Source organism: Diceros bicornis, chromosome 22, assembly GCF_020826845.1.
Source record: "Diceros bicornis minor isolate mBicDic1 chromosome 22, mDicBic1.mat.cur, whole genome shotgun sequence".
NCBI lineage: Eukaryota > Metazoa > Chordata > Mammalia > Perissodactyla > Rhinocerotidae > Diceros > Diceros bicornis.
The window spans coordinates 23,817,341-23,831,300 of NC_080761.1; the positions used below are offsets into that span (position 1 = coordinate 23,817,341).

The following is a 13,960-nucleotide window of genomic DNA, read 5'->3' on the forward strand; positions in this document are numbered from 1 at the left end:
GCTTTCAGAAACTACATTCCAGTTGCAGGTGGGAGTTGCAGTTCTATCCACCTCAGTCCTGAACCTGCAACAAAGGTTACACCTACTTCTACTCGATTCTTCCCACTCCTCAAGTCCAGTTAAGCCCTATGACACTTGGGGAACCCTGTGAGAGGTGAGGAGGAGAAGGGGAAACAGAGGAAGGAGGACTGGAGAGTTAGAAGCCTCCGGAAAGCAGAACAGAAGTGCTGTAGTTGGGAATGAATCTTTTAAGAGCTTAAGACTTAAGGAATGGATGCTGACATTTCATCTGGGAGGCAGAGGCTGGGATTCATGAATGGGGAGAGGGGCTGGGGAAGGGAGAAAAGAAGGAGGCAGGGCTTTCAATGCCTCTGTCTCCCTCGGTGGCAGCAGTAGCTGGAGCTCCATCTGAAGGGAGTCGGGAAGGTCCCCTAACACTGGTCCCCTGTGGCATCCGTTACGTCATAATGCTATTAACTGTTTAATTGTGTTTTACACTCACAGTTAATCTCATGAGGGTGTGGGTCTCTGAGTATTCTCTCAAGTACCACTAAAGGCTCCCAGTGGCACTCTGTTAGTCATGGCAAGAGTCAGCGAATGAACGAATGGATGGTGAATAAATGAATGAATGAAGATCAGAAATAGGAGACGAACTTGCCCAAAGACAACTATTTAAGCCTAAACATATTTTTCACTCCTGTGCTTCCTAAAAGAGCACACCAACAGCAAAAAGCAACTCCACCAGCATCTTTCCACCCTGTGCAAGATGAAACTTGCCCTGAATGAATGAGCAAGAACCTATTTTCTAACAGCAAATTATCTCTATATTGTTATAATGAGATTTATTACAATTTCAGTTTCACTCACTTGTAACCCATTCCTTGTAGCTTACAAGAAAAAGCAGAGGCCTTTCTTTTTTCTGATACTGCAAAGAAGGATTCTGAGATACTCCACGCAAGAATCGCTGTTACCCATCATATATGGCTAATGTGCCTTAATTTTCCAGCTTAAAAATCAAATCATTAAGATCAAAAGCATATAATTCTACTGCCCTGTATTTCTTTGCTAATCCATTAATACGCCTTAGAGTGTATCTAAAAATAGAGATAAAAAGAGCCATGTTGTAAATGTCTCATATTTACCTTGTAAATAAGCACACAATAATCAAACCTCTCAACAACCTATCTTGCCCTATAGCTTTTACACTGGCAATTTAAAAAAAATACGTGTGTATATCATTCTTTCCTATTTGTTCAGCATAACACATTAAAAAAACTGAGGAAATAGACAACCGGATATTTCTAATGTATACATGATGGTTACCAGACTGCCCCACAGAAAACTGGCCTGTTCACTTTGCTTTGATTAAATATTGCCTGATGTTTAAAAAACACTGATAGAGGTTCTCTTATGTGCCAGGCCTGGTGGTAGGGACCAGCAGCAAACTCTCCTAAATGTTCTCTAATTACACCCTCCCAAAATCAATTCTGAGGCAAGAATCATCCCACCCATTTTTCAGATGAGTAACTGAGGCTGAAAGGCTCAATGATTTGTTGAAGAATTTATCCATGTGACTGTGCTGTCATGTAAAATAAACGACCAAAGAAAATCAATAAAATTCATCACAAAAATTATATTTAAATTGCTCCTTAACTACTAAAGTTGCATTTTATGATTATGATAGAAAAGACCAAAATTTTTGCATTAGTTTCTCCTTTGGACAATTCATTCTTTTTCACATTTCATCACTGCAATTTTTCAAAAAAAAAAGTTTACCTTAAGGTTCACCAATATCTGTCTCTTTACAAGGATCTGGAATCTTGCCAAAGAATCTCAGACTCAAGGGAGGGGTGACCCTGAGTTCAGGTCAGTGCCTTAAAGCAGAGAGGCATGAATACATGCAGAGAATAAAGGATATTAGAGCTCCCAGAGAAGAACAAAAAACAATCACCAATTCTCTACCACTTGCCTGAAATATCTCCCAAGGATCACAGATGACATCAGGGTCAGGAATTTTGTTTTTGGAAAGAAGAGACACAAACCAATGCAACTCTCTACTTTTTCATTAATCTATCGCAGTGTGGTAGGCTGGGTCTCCCACAATCGCTGTGGAATCTAACTAATAATAACTAAATGCGCGCCCAAATCAGGAGCCAGGACAGCACGGCCTGAACTTGGACATCAAGATCCTCCCTCTGCCGCCACCTGGAGTCAAATTTCAGGATGCTTTTAAAAGTGGCTAATCTCTTAGCTTCATGAATTTTGGGAATAATCATCAATTGAGTCATTAACCAAGGATACCAAAAAGAAAATAAATGATCACAGAGTGCTCAAAAACAATGAGTATATTAAAAACACTCCCTGCATGCTGTTGAAAGTATGAATGTAAAGTACAGAAAAAGAGTCTTTATAGGACTTGCTAATTCTTAAATATATATTAAAATAGATAAAATATACCTTCAAGGTTCAGACAAGTGAAAGCAGCCTCAAAATCTCAGGCTTAAGGTGAGAACACTCACAGAGGTGTATATGGAAAAACATTCTTGAACTATACCGTGTTTAACAATAGTCCTTTCAAATGAATATATTTGTCCCTTGGATTTAATTTTGTATCAAATATACAAGCAAAATTTTTACTGAAGCCAGAAGAAGATTTGCTGATTTAGTGGATAGAGCCAACTAAGGCACATGCATAATGCTCGTTCAAAGCTTGAAACATGAGGTTATCCTTCTACTGTGTTCCTACGTGGGTTTGAAGTAACCTTAGACTTAAGTTGGCACTGTCACTCAACTACCTAGTTTCATATGCCAATAAAACTTCTGAGTGAAAAATAAAACGTGGTATATCCATACAATGGAATCTCATTTGGCAATAAACAGGAATGAAGTTCTGATACGTGCCACAACCTAGATGAAGCTTGAAAACATTATGCTAAGTGAAAGAAGCCTTTACCAAGGACCACATATTGTATGATTCTATTTATATGAAATGTCCAGAATCACAAATCCATACAGACAGAAAGTAGATTAATCAGTGGCTGCCTAGGGGGTCAGAGAGAGATGGGGAGTGACTGCTAACGGGCACAGGGTATTTTTGGGGGCAAGTGATGAAAACTTTCTGAAATTGATTGTGGTAATGATTGCACAACTCTGTGAATTTACTAAAAATCATTGAATTGCACACTTCAAATGGATGAACCATATGGAATGTGAATTATATCTCAATAAAGCTGTTATTAAAAAACTTTTGCAGGGCCGGCCCTGCGGCTTAGTGGTTAAGTGCGTGCGCTCCGCTACTGGCGGCGTGGGTTCGGATCCTGGGCGTGCAGTGACGCACGGCTTCTCCGGCCACGCTGAGGCCGTGTCCCACATACAGCAACTAGAAGGATGTGCAACTACATACAACTATCTACTGGGGCTTTGGGGAAAAAAATAAATTAAAAAAAAAAAAAAACTTTAGCAGTCCTCAAGTCATCATTTTTAAGGTTTTTCATAAAAACCTTAGTTTAGCTGTCTTTAAATTAGTTACAATGTGCTATTAAGCCCCTTTGTTTTAACTATTAAACCCTTTCCTTTTAGAAATACATACTGAAATATTTAATGCCTGAAGTTATGATACCTGGAATTTACGTTAAAATAATCCATCCAGTGGTGTAAGTTTGCATATAAAGTGGCCACATACTGATAACTACGGAAGCAGGGTGATGGGTAAATGGGGGTTCATTATACGATTTTTTCTACATTTGTTGAGATTTAAAATTTTCATAATGAAATATTAAAAGTGGAGGGGGGGGCCGGTGCCGTGGCTTAGCGGTTAAGCGCGCGTGCTCCGCTCCTGGCAGCCCGGGGTTCGGATCCTGGGCGTGCAGTGACGCACGGCTTCTCCGGCCATGCTGAGGCCGCGTCCCACATACAGCAACTAGAAGGATGTGCAGCTATGACATACAACTATCTACTGGGGCTTTGGGGGCAAAATAAATAAGTAAATAAAATCTTAAAAAAAAAAAGTGGAGGGGGGCTCTTATGGTCACTTCTATGCTGTCTCTCTATTCTGTTTACATTTTCTTTTTAAAAATATAAACATATTGAAATATTTACGAATGAAACGATGTGATGTCTGAAATTTGCTTCAAAATAATATGGGAAGTTAATCTGACAAATGGATTAGGGAGCATGATGGAGCTAATTCCTACCTCGCTTGGAACACCCATCCTCCTAGAGTTATCAGAACACAGAGAGGCAGCACTAGAGCCAGGAAGGGGTACGGATGAAACAATTGTTGGAGCTGGCGAGGGGGATATTACGGTTCACTGTACAGTGTTTGAATAAATTTAAAATTTTTCATAATGCAAAGTTAAAAAAAAAAAACTTCTCTCACATACATAAACTACTGGTGAGACTTTTTCCTAAAACACCAAGAGAGTCACGGTGTCTGGTGCTATCCTCACATCCTATTTAATTGTTCTAGAGATGCAACATCTGTCGGTTCTGTTGTCACTCTGCAAATTCTGAGGTTACTCTCAGAAACAGGCCACAAAAACTAAGAAAAACGAACAGCTGCCGGTTTGCACGTGGAGCTGGCAGGCAAGGTGTAGAAAACGACCCTATAGAAGAGAACTTAGTTCCAAAACACCGAGTCTTTCCCTGCTCTGGTTTGCTGGGTCCTGGAGACAAGGACGCCCAGCCATCAGGCCCAGGTTAATAGCCTTTATCTTCTGGCTGACGGCCTTTTTTTAATATACTTCATCAAATCCAACTGTGGCTTGACTAACATCTAAGTGCATTTACCTCTGAAATAATTCACAATTGTACAATAATTTTGGGGTTTAATTTTATAAGGGAAAAATTAGTTTTCGATAACCTGAACTAGCTATATTTGAGAAGACAAAGAGATTATGATTTTACAAAAAGCAAATCCCTAAAAATGTATGCAAGATTCACTTCCAGCCTATGGTATTTAGAGAAATGAAATGCACCCACCATTTGGCTGAATTTAGTCTGAGAAGAGGACTAGAGAGCATAATGGATAAAATCCCTACCCTGTTGGGAATACCCTTCCTCCTGGAGTTTTAAAGAACACCCAGGGGGGCCAGCAGGAGAGCCCAAGGGCAGGACCAGGAGGGAGCATTCCTTTTACATGATGCACAGAGTGTGAACTCCAGTTACTGGAGCTGGATTGTACCACAGTAAGATCACTCAGTATCCAAGTATTTAAGGAGAGCAAATGGGCACCAGTTTAAGAATAAAACATCAGGCCAGGCTCAAGGTACTTAATGTTCTTCTTCAAAGAATTACTTTGGGTTCCATTAGTTCTCCCTATATTCTTAAAATTTGGTCCTGAATCTGGGTATGTGTGGACAGCCAAAAGGACAGTTTTTACGCATTCAGAACATTCCTTCATTACAGATCTTAGAACTAGAGGCGCTGCCAGACTTGGAGATTTCGTTCATAAGAAGGTCTTTTACTTTAAAACACTCATCTTCCACAGTCATTCCACAAAGACTTGTTTCCAACTCTCAACCCCGGGGCAAATCTCAAGAGGCTGGACGCCTTGCAAGCTGTGACATGGTTAGGAGGCAGGGAGGAGTAGCCACCCGGTGACCACAGAAGCTCCAGGCTGGTCCCCGGTGGAAGAAGCAGGGCCAGGAAGCTGAGGGAGGCAGACTGCTCCAGCCAGCCGCCGCGCGCTCCTGGGGGCCTTGGCGAGCTCACGCGTAACGACAGCAGACTGCGTGGCTCCAGGAACAGACTGGGGGATTAGGGTCCTCAGTCATAAAGGCCAGCTACAAGCGCGCGTTTACACACACCCTGTCATTAACTCCTGAACTCGTTCCCAAATACAGTGGAGCCATCCGACACCAGATACATTTCACATTTACGCGTGCTTTCAAGTAGAATAAAATACGTGACGTGCCCCAGTCAAGCTGTCACACATCCATCTCACAAATAAACCTACTATGTGCCCGGCACTGTTGATACATTAGTGAACAAACACTGATCAAAATCTCTAGCCTCCCCGCACGGACACTGTCAGCGAAATAAATACTCAGTGGCCGACAGAAGTTTAATCATTTTCCTCCAATTTCCTGCCACCCACCCCATCCTTCCAAACTCCTAAAAAGCTGGAAATCTGTTTTATTGTATTAGCTTGACAGAGACAATAAAATCCTTTAGCCTGCGAGGAACAGACACTGTCTAGGTGCAACCCATTCGCCCCTGAACTCCACTCTCTCTCAGCCTTTTTTTCCAGCCTTAACGCCTCCAAAACTTCAACTGGCTTGAAGGACTGTGCTCTGTCACTGCAGCCCTGGGGTGGGCAATCGCAGGGCACTGGACGGGACCGGCCAGAGCCCCCTGCTCCTGGGGTGGCCCTGCCGAGGCCAGCGGGGCGCGTGCGGCACTCACCGAGGAGCCGGCCCAGAACGGGCACGAGTTCTTCACCTGCGGAGAGCTGCTCAGCGACAGTGCCCCGAAGCTGAGTGCCACCATGCAGCAGCCCAGGATCAGCTGCAGCAGCCCGAGCGACAACAGCGGGCGAGCGGGGAGCAGCGCTGCGCCCGGGGCCGCGGCGGCGGCGGCGGCGGCGGCCCGGCGGGAGGAGAGCGCGGGCGGCGCGGCCAGCACCCCGGCGGCGGCGGCGGTGGCCACGCAGCGAGGCCGCGCCGGGGGCTGCAGCGCGGCCCGGGGCCAGCGTGGCCGCAGCGGGGGCAGCGGCGGCTCCTGGGCGGTGGCGGCCGCGGCGCCCGGGCCCCCGGCCTGCGGCCCGCCGGAGAGCCCGGCCACCGGGCAGCAGGAGCCCGGGAGCACCACGGGCAGGGACATGGACGGGCGGGGAAAGAGCGGCCGGCGGCGGCGGGGAGGGGACGCGGAGCGGAGCCGCGGGCGCCGCGCACTGGGCACCGCGGGCGGGCTCCGAGGCCGAGGGGGAGGGAAAGAAATGCGCACGGCCCAACCACTTGCTGCTGCTGCTGCTGCCGCCGCCACCGCTGCCCGGGCTCCCGCCGGCCGCACCCACCTGCCACTCGGCGGGTCCGCCCCCGGCCGGCTCCCAGCGCACTCTCACTGTCACCCCCACACACACCCACGCGCGCCCTGCGCTCGCGCCGCGCGGCTGCTGCAGCCTTTGGGTCACGGCAGAACCTGCGCCCGCTCCCTGGGGTCCAGGAAAGGTGCCCAGCCCCAATTTTTTATATAGGTCCCTCGGGCTAGGAAGGACTTCGCGGTCAGGGTGCGTCGGAGCTGGCGGCCGACGGCTGTCCCCCACCCGCCGAGCTGGGGCAGGACAGGAGCGCAGGAGAAGCGCTGTGGACCCTTGCCCCCTTCCGGTCCAGCCAAGAGGGGGCCCCCGGCAACCTTTAATGTGAAGGGAGTCCGGCTTTAAACTTTTTCCCCCCAGGGCGGGGGTGAAGGCAGGAGGAGGGGCTATGGGTGACTTGGTGGGAAAAGTCTAAGTTGCCGGCTTTCAGGGAAGGACGAAGCAGAGCGAACTGACCACTAGCTCTGGGCTTCCGGGCGCTGACCCTGCGCCGCAGCCCGCCGCCTGAAAGTGGGGGAGGGGGTGGGGAGGGAAGCGGGCAGGGATGCTTTCCCCGCACCAGGGTAGGAGCCAGAGTGAGCACGAGGTTACGTTGGAAGTAAGTATCCAGCATCCGGAAAGAAGGAACCGGGGGCGATCTGGAGCGTGTGGCAAGGGTTACACTCTGTGTCCGCCTCCCCTTGAGTCCTGAGCTGTATTAGGTATCACCTGGTAGAACATAGAATCCTGAAATTTCCGAAGAAATATCCTAATAAAATCCTAATCTGTTTTTGGTAATTTATAAGACATATTAGAGCCTTAAAAAACAAAAAAGATGATTCGCCTTCTAAAATGGTTTTCCCTAATAGTATACCTTTCTCTCCAATGAATTCTTATGTGTGAAAGTGTTCTTATACATAAAACTATTATAATATATTTTTTCCAGGTTAAAAACCTGAGCAGTGTCATTTTGCAGTGTCAGTCTCAGTATCAGGCAACTCATTTTATCAGGAAGATGAGGGTATTTAACATTCTGCTACCCAATAAACCAAGGGAAATGTGTATCCATTTTTATGCTCTGCTTGCAAAGGCTATACAGTATTTATTTTGGTCATTACTTACTTCAACCCACATTGCTAATGTGCATGTGTGTTTACATATACACTTTTTGAATTCTTAAAGCACCTGTGATTAATAGTCCCTAAGACTTCTTTTACAAACTCCTCTTGGAAATAAACTTCAAATCCTGGAGAAAAAAGGAGCTGTCTTTTAAAATAAACGTTTCAAGTATGTTTGTTTCATGCACTTTAAAAATGTCTTGCAGTACATGTTCTTAAATTGCAGGCGATGTTAAATTAAAAGCTTCTTGTGTACTGAGTTTATACCTTATATTTTAAACACAAGCTTAAAGGTATTTAATTTTCAAGATTCTACTGCACTGTGCAATATAAAACGTCTGAGTGAGTCTTGAGAAATTCTGTCAACTTAACAAATCTATTCCACTGATCTAATCCTTGACACCAGAAGTGTACTATTAAAAATGTATTCTTTGTGTCTAGGAATGTTGATGCTAGAAGTCAGATGTCCTCCCTCCCTTTGGAGGGCTAATGACTGGAAGAGACAGTTCCGGGGGGCTGATAACCATCTGTTTCTTGCTGTGGGTGCTAGTTACATGGGTGGGATTCATTCTGAGAAAATTCATGGAGTTACACTTTGTGCATTTCTCTGTATTTTATACTTAAATACTTTAAAGTATTTCTAAGTACTTTGCCCTTAAATTTTTTGTGTATGTCCCTATATAGAAACAGGTGATAGCAGAGGTAATTAAAATCCATGGATAGTTTTATACAATAACTTTAGTTATTTTTTCAGGCAACTAAACCTTTCTAAAGCTGCTAATTAAGAGTTGTGCTGTAGCTTTCTTTTTTTATTAGCGGCCACATTTATAGCTGTGAGTTTCTTTTTCAGCTTATCATAAACACAAATCCATGTAACATTGCCCCAAACTTTAAGATTATGCCAAATAACACTCAAGTATTAACACTCAAGTATTTGAGGTTTGGATTTGTAACCCAGGCTTGATTCTTTGCATTCCCTAAACACTTGCTTACCATAAGTCCTTAGACCTCATCAAGCTGAGCTGTATGTAACTAAACTCTTTTTTTTTTTTTTTTTTTTTTGTGAGAAAGATCAGCCCTGAGCTAACATCCATGCTAATCCTCCTCTTTTTGCTGAGGAAGACCGGCTCTGAGCTAACATCTATTGCCAATCCTCCTCCTTCCTCCCCCCCCAAAAGCCCCAGTAGATAGTTGTATGTTATAGTTGCACATCCTTCTAGTTGCTGTATGTGGGACGCGGCCTCAGCATGGCCAGAGAAGCGGTGCGTCGGTGCGCGCCTGGGATCTGAACCCCAGGCCGCCAGTAGCGGAGTGCGTGCACTTAACCGCCAAGCCATGGGGCCGGCCCTGTAACTAAACTCTTAGAGGATGATTCAGATCTATTGATTTCAGGTTGGCTTGAGGCTTTGGAAAACAGTTTGACATTTCCTCAGAAAGTTAGAGTTATCATTTGACCCAGTAATTCCATTCCTAGGTATATACTCAAGAGAAATGAAAACATATGTCACACCACAACTTGTACACAAATAGCATTATTCAAAATAGCCGAAAGGTAGAAGCAACCCAAGTGTGGATGAATGGGTAAACAAAATGCGGTATTATGGATGAATGGATAAACAAAATGTGGTAATTCATGCCATGGAATATTTTCAGCAATAAAAGAAATGGAGCACTGATACGTGCTACAGCGTAAATGAACCTTGAAAACATAATGCTAAGTGAAAGAAGCCAGTCACAAAAGACCACATATTATATGATTCCATTCATATGAAATCTCCAGAGAAAGACAAACACCACATGATTTCACTCATAAGTGGAAAATTAACACACAGACAGAGAGAACTGTGTGGTGGTTACCACGGGCAAGGGGGTTGTGGGGTGGGCATAAGGGGGGAAAGGATGCATTTATACAGTGACTCACAAACAATAACGTACAACTAAAATTTCACAACGTTATAAACTACTATGACATCAATAAAAAATTTTTTTTTAAATCTCCAGAATGGACAAATCCATAGAGACAGAAAGTAGATTAATGGTTACTTAGGGGTGGGGAATGGGGAGATTGAATGTGGGGAGGGTGATTGCTAAGGGTAGGGGGTAACTTTTTGAGGAGAAAAAATGTTCTAAAATCGATTGTGGTGATGATTGCACAACTCTGTGAATATACTAAAAACCATTGAATTGTACACTAATTTAAATAGGTGAATTGTATTTCAATAAAGATACATGTGAATTATATCTCAATAAGCCCTTACCAAAGAAATTAAAAATAAAGTGAGGAAGAACGTATGGAAAACTTGACCCAGACATTTCATTAATGTAGGTGAAAGTTCAAGGAAACAATAGTTGTAGTGTATCGTTCAGTGGATCCCAGCTGTCAGCTTTCCTCAAGATCAAAGCCAAATTCCAAGGAGAAATTTCCACCCATTCTTCCCTTCCCTGTACCTTCTTTTCCACTCCCCGCACTCAAAACCTTCACCACTCAGGAGTTTGGGCTCTTTCGCTCAGGTTTCACTGGACACCTTTAAACAAACTCCTCAGTTCCTCCCACCCTTTCTCAGAAGACCCAACCTGTCAGCTAATTACAGGAGGTTAGTCCCCGCTGGAGTGGGAGCTGCTGAACAAACTCTTTCCTCAAAACACGTTCCCTGGCAACCTGACTCCAGTTCTTATATTTTACAAAGAGAAGAGCTTCTCTGAGAAAGGCACAGTGGACTCCAGAAGTCCTCATTTAAAATGGTGGCTCTGGAGCACCTTCTCAAAGTGTGGTCCACAGACCATAGAACCATGTCAAAATGCAGGTTCACAGGCTTCCCCCACGCCAGGGAGTCTGACACTCCAGATAATAGGCCTGGGAACCTGCATTTTAACACATTCCAGAAAACATTACTGGATGGTACTATTCAGACTCCAGAATTTTTATATGGGAATATTTATATGGGAGGGATCTACGAGTCACAAATATGTTGGAAGGGGAAAGCAGAAGATTTAGCTTGAAAGCAAACTGAGATGTAAATACGTTGGGGGAGTGCTTTGCTGGTCCTCAGCCAGGCACTGCTGCCCAGGTCATTTCTATGCAGGAGAAGGATTTAGATTCCTGGATTCTAATGGAAAGGGTACCATATTAGGAGCCAGACATCCTGAGTTGTAGTCCCTCCTCTACTCTGTGACCTTGAGCCAGCTCCAAGCTTCTCTAGCCTCAGTTGCTTCAACTATCAAGGGCATGTTTGTGATGCTCCATCTGTCTGAGGCTGGACCATGTGATCAGATGGTGTCCCCTAGGCCTACAGTTTTGAAGTTCAGCCATTCTCATCGCCATAGTTTCTCAGATGATCAGCAAAAGAGCAGAAACCAAGAAAAGCAGGTGAATTTTGGTGTGGAATCTTGGAGACCCAAAATACCCAGGACAAAACTGAAAATTCATTATTCTAAACTTTAAGGCCTCAGGTTCCATGGTCTCATGTTTTTCCATGAGGGACTATGTTGTATGAGGATTGTGTTGGGGAAATGGAGTGGCAACTTCAATTATAACATTTCCCTTTGCAGAGAAAGGACTGTGGAACTTTTTTTTTTTTTAATTGAGAGAGAGAGGAAATGGAAGAAAGAAAGCAACCCTGAGCAGAGCTGGGCAAATCAGGCACTCCATTTTTGTGAAGTAATGGTGCAGACTAGTTGTTAAGGATTCTTAATGCCACTGGCCCCAAGAGACTTATTTGTTAAACAGATGGGCTGCAACTATACTTTTCTCATTGTTGAAATTAAATTCTGAAAATGTCTTATAATGCAAATCCCACAAAAGACAACTCAAGTCAACTGCCCTACAAATTATTTATGACTTATAAATTTCTAGGGGAGATAAGCTACACATATATATGTAATACAGTGTGTCCTAGGAGGGTGCGTGTGTGAAACCTTGTAATATCAGAGCTTCCTGCAGGTTCAAGTTTCTATAAAAGTCAAAGCTCTAATTCACTTTTGAACAGAGACCATTCCTTTGTTCTGGGGAACTGTCTTGAACAGGCCTGTTGGTTATGCAAATATGAAGGCTAGACGCTTCAGAAACAAAGATGTTGAGGAAAAAGCTGTGTGATAATAAGAGAGGCTGTCTTGGCCTGCTGAGAGCAGAATTGCGTATCCTCCTGCACTAAGGGGCTCTTGGTCTTGGGGTACTTGTGAGACTCGCCAGGGGGGCTTTCAAAATATATACACTTTCTAAGCCCCCAGTTGATTACAGATATACTGAATTACAGGGTCTGCGGTGGGGTGAGGCCCATGCGGACATAGTAAAAGCTCCCCAGAGTTTAGAGATGCCCTTGAAAGCAATGTCTCAGAGACCAATACACCTTTCTGCCTCTATGTGTCTGTGTGTGTTTCTTTCCAGCAACCATTCATGGAAGAGAGAACCTCGGGCCCCCCAAAATAGTCAAAGGATGGAGGAGAGACAATAAGAAGAAGGACTTGGCCTGGGCTTGGCACAGCCCATGTAGACTGAGCTGTAGATGTCCCCATATACTTGGTTTTTCAAGACTGACAAACGCTAACTGTGGGAAACACAAATTCACCGGATTTAAGATGTCTTAGCCACTGAAGGCCACAGAGTCACCCAGGGAGAAAGAGGTAGGGTCTCCCCTGAAAAGAGAGGGCACAATTGCCATCAGCCATCCACCAAGAGGTCATTCCTGGGACAGGAAACGAAAACTGAGCAAAGTGGAGCTTAGGATGTAGGAAGTGGAGCGACTCCTTGCTTTCTCTGAGCCTCCTGGTGATACTAGCTGCTGGTTTTAACAGTCTGCTATGACCAGGCTTTGTGTACATTATTTCTAATACTCACAACATCTCCATCGGGTGGATTCTTGGCTTAATTAGGCCAGAAAGGAAGAGAAAGAAACAGAATGAAAATTATTCATCTTTGTGCCTCTTGCACTCATAGGCCCTATTTGCCTTTCAACAGCCCATAAAAATAGCAGAAAAATAAAGTTGCTCCCCATGAAATGTTATGATACTAAATCACTCCCCCAGCTCTACCATCCAAGAAACGGGCTGCCCTCAGTCGCAGATGTGAGTTCTCTGCATTCAAAAGGCTTTCACGTGCTCGCCTGCACATCTTGTTCTGATTTAATAAATTGGCATCCTGACATTATATCAGTCTTTTGTGCCAGGCTCAGTTTTACTTTTGGGCTTTTTATTTATTTATTTTTTTTGTGTGAGGAAGATCAGCCCTCAGCTAACATCCATGCTAATCCTCCTCTTTTTGCTAAGACCGCCTCTGGGCTAACATCTATTGCCAATTCTCCTCCTTTTTTTTTGCCCCAAAGCCCCAGTAGATAGTTGTATGTCATAGTTGCACATCCTTCTAGTTTGTGTATGTGGGACGAGGCCTCAGCATGGCCGGAGAAGTGGTGCGTCGGTGCACACCCAGGATCCGATCCGGGCCGCCAGTAGCGGAGTGCGAGCATTTAACCGCTAAGCCAGGGGGCTGGCCCCTACTTTTGGGCTTTTAAATATGTTGTTCCCTCTGCTGAGAGCACTGTTCTATGCCTATCCCCTTGGTCCCCAAGTTACATACACACATTTCCCTGGGACTCTCCTGCTCATCCCTGGTTACAAATTGAAGCTCCTTTGCTCCAGAAAGTCGTCCTCGACATCCCCGTGAACTGCCCCAGAGACCAGGTGAGGGGAGCCTGCTTTGTGCTTCACATCACTCTCTACTTCCCATTGTAGTTTTCGCCACACCATGTTGTGACTGCCTGATTTCTTGTCTAGATTCATGTCTAGACTCTGCATGTGGGAGACACTCTGTTAATGGCAGCTCTTGTTTTTGTGG

General features: G+C 44.7%; 1 protein-coding gene across 1 annotated transcript in view; it reads right to left on the reverse strand.

The window, feature by feature from the left end:
• Positions 1 to 6,872, reverse strand: part of ENTREP1 (endosomal transmembrane epsin interactor 1) — a 60,316-nt gene extending 53,444 nt beyond the window's left edge. The window contains exon 1 of the mRNA XM_058565700.1: positions 6,406 to 6,872. Within this exon, the coding sequence (XP_058421683.1) occupies positions 6,406 to 6,822 (417 nt within the window). The 5' untranslated portion in view covers positions 6,823 to 6,872. The remainder of the gene's footprint in view (positions 1 to 6,405) is intronic.
• Between the last annotated feature and the right edge of the window lie 7,088 nt (positions 6,873 to 13,960).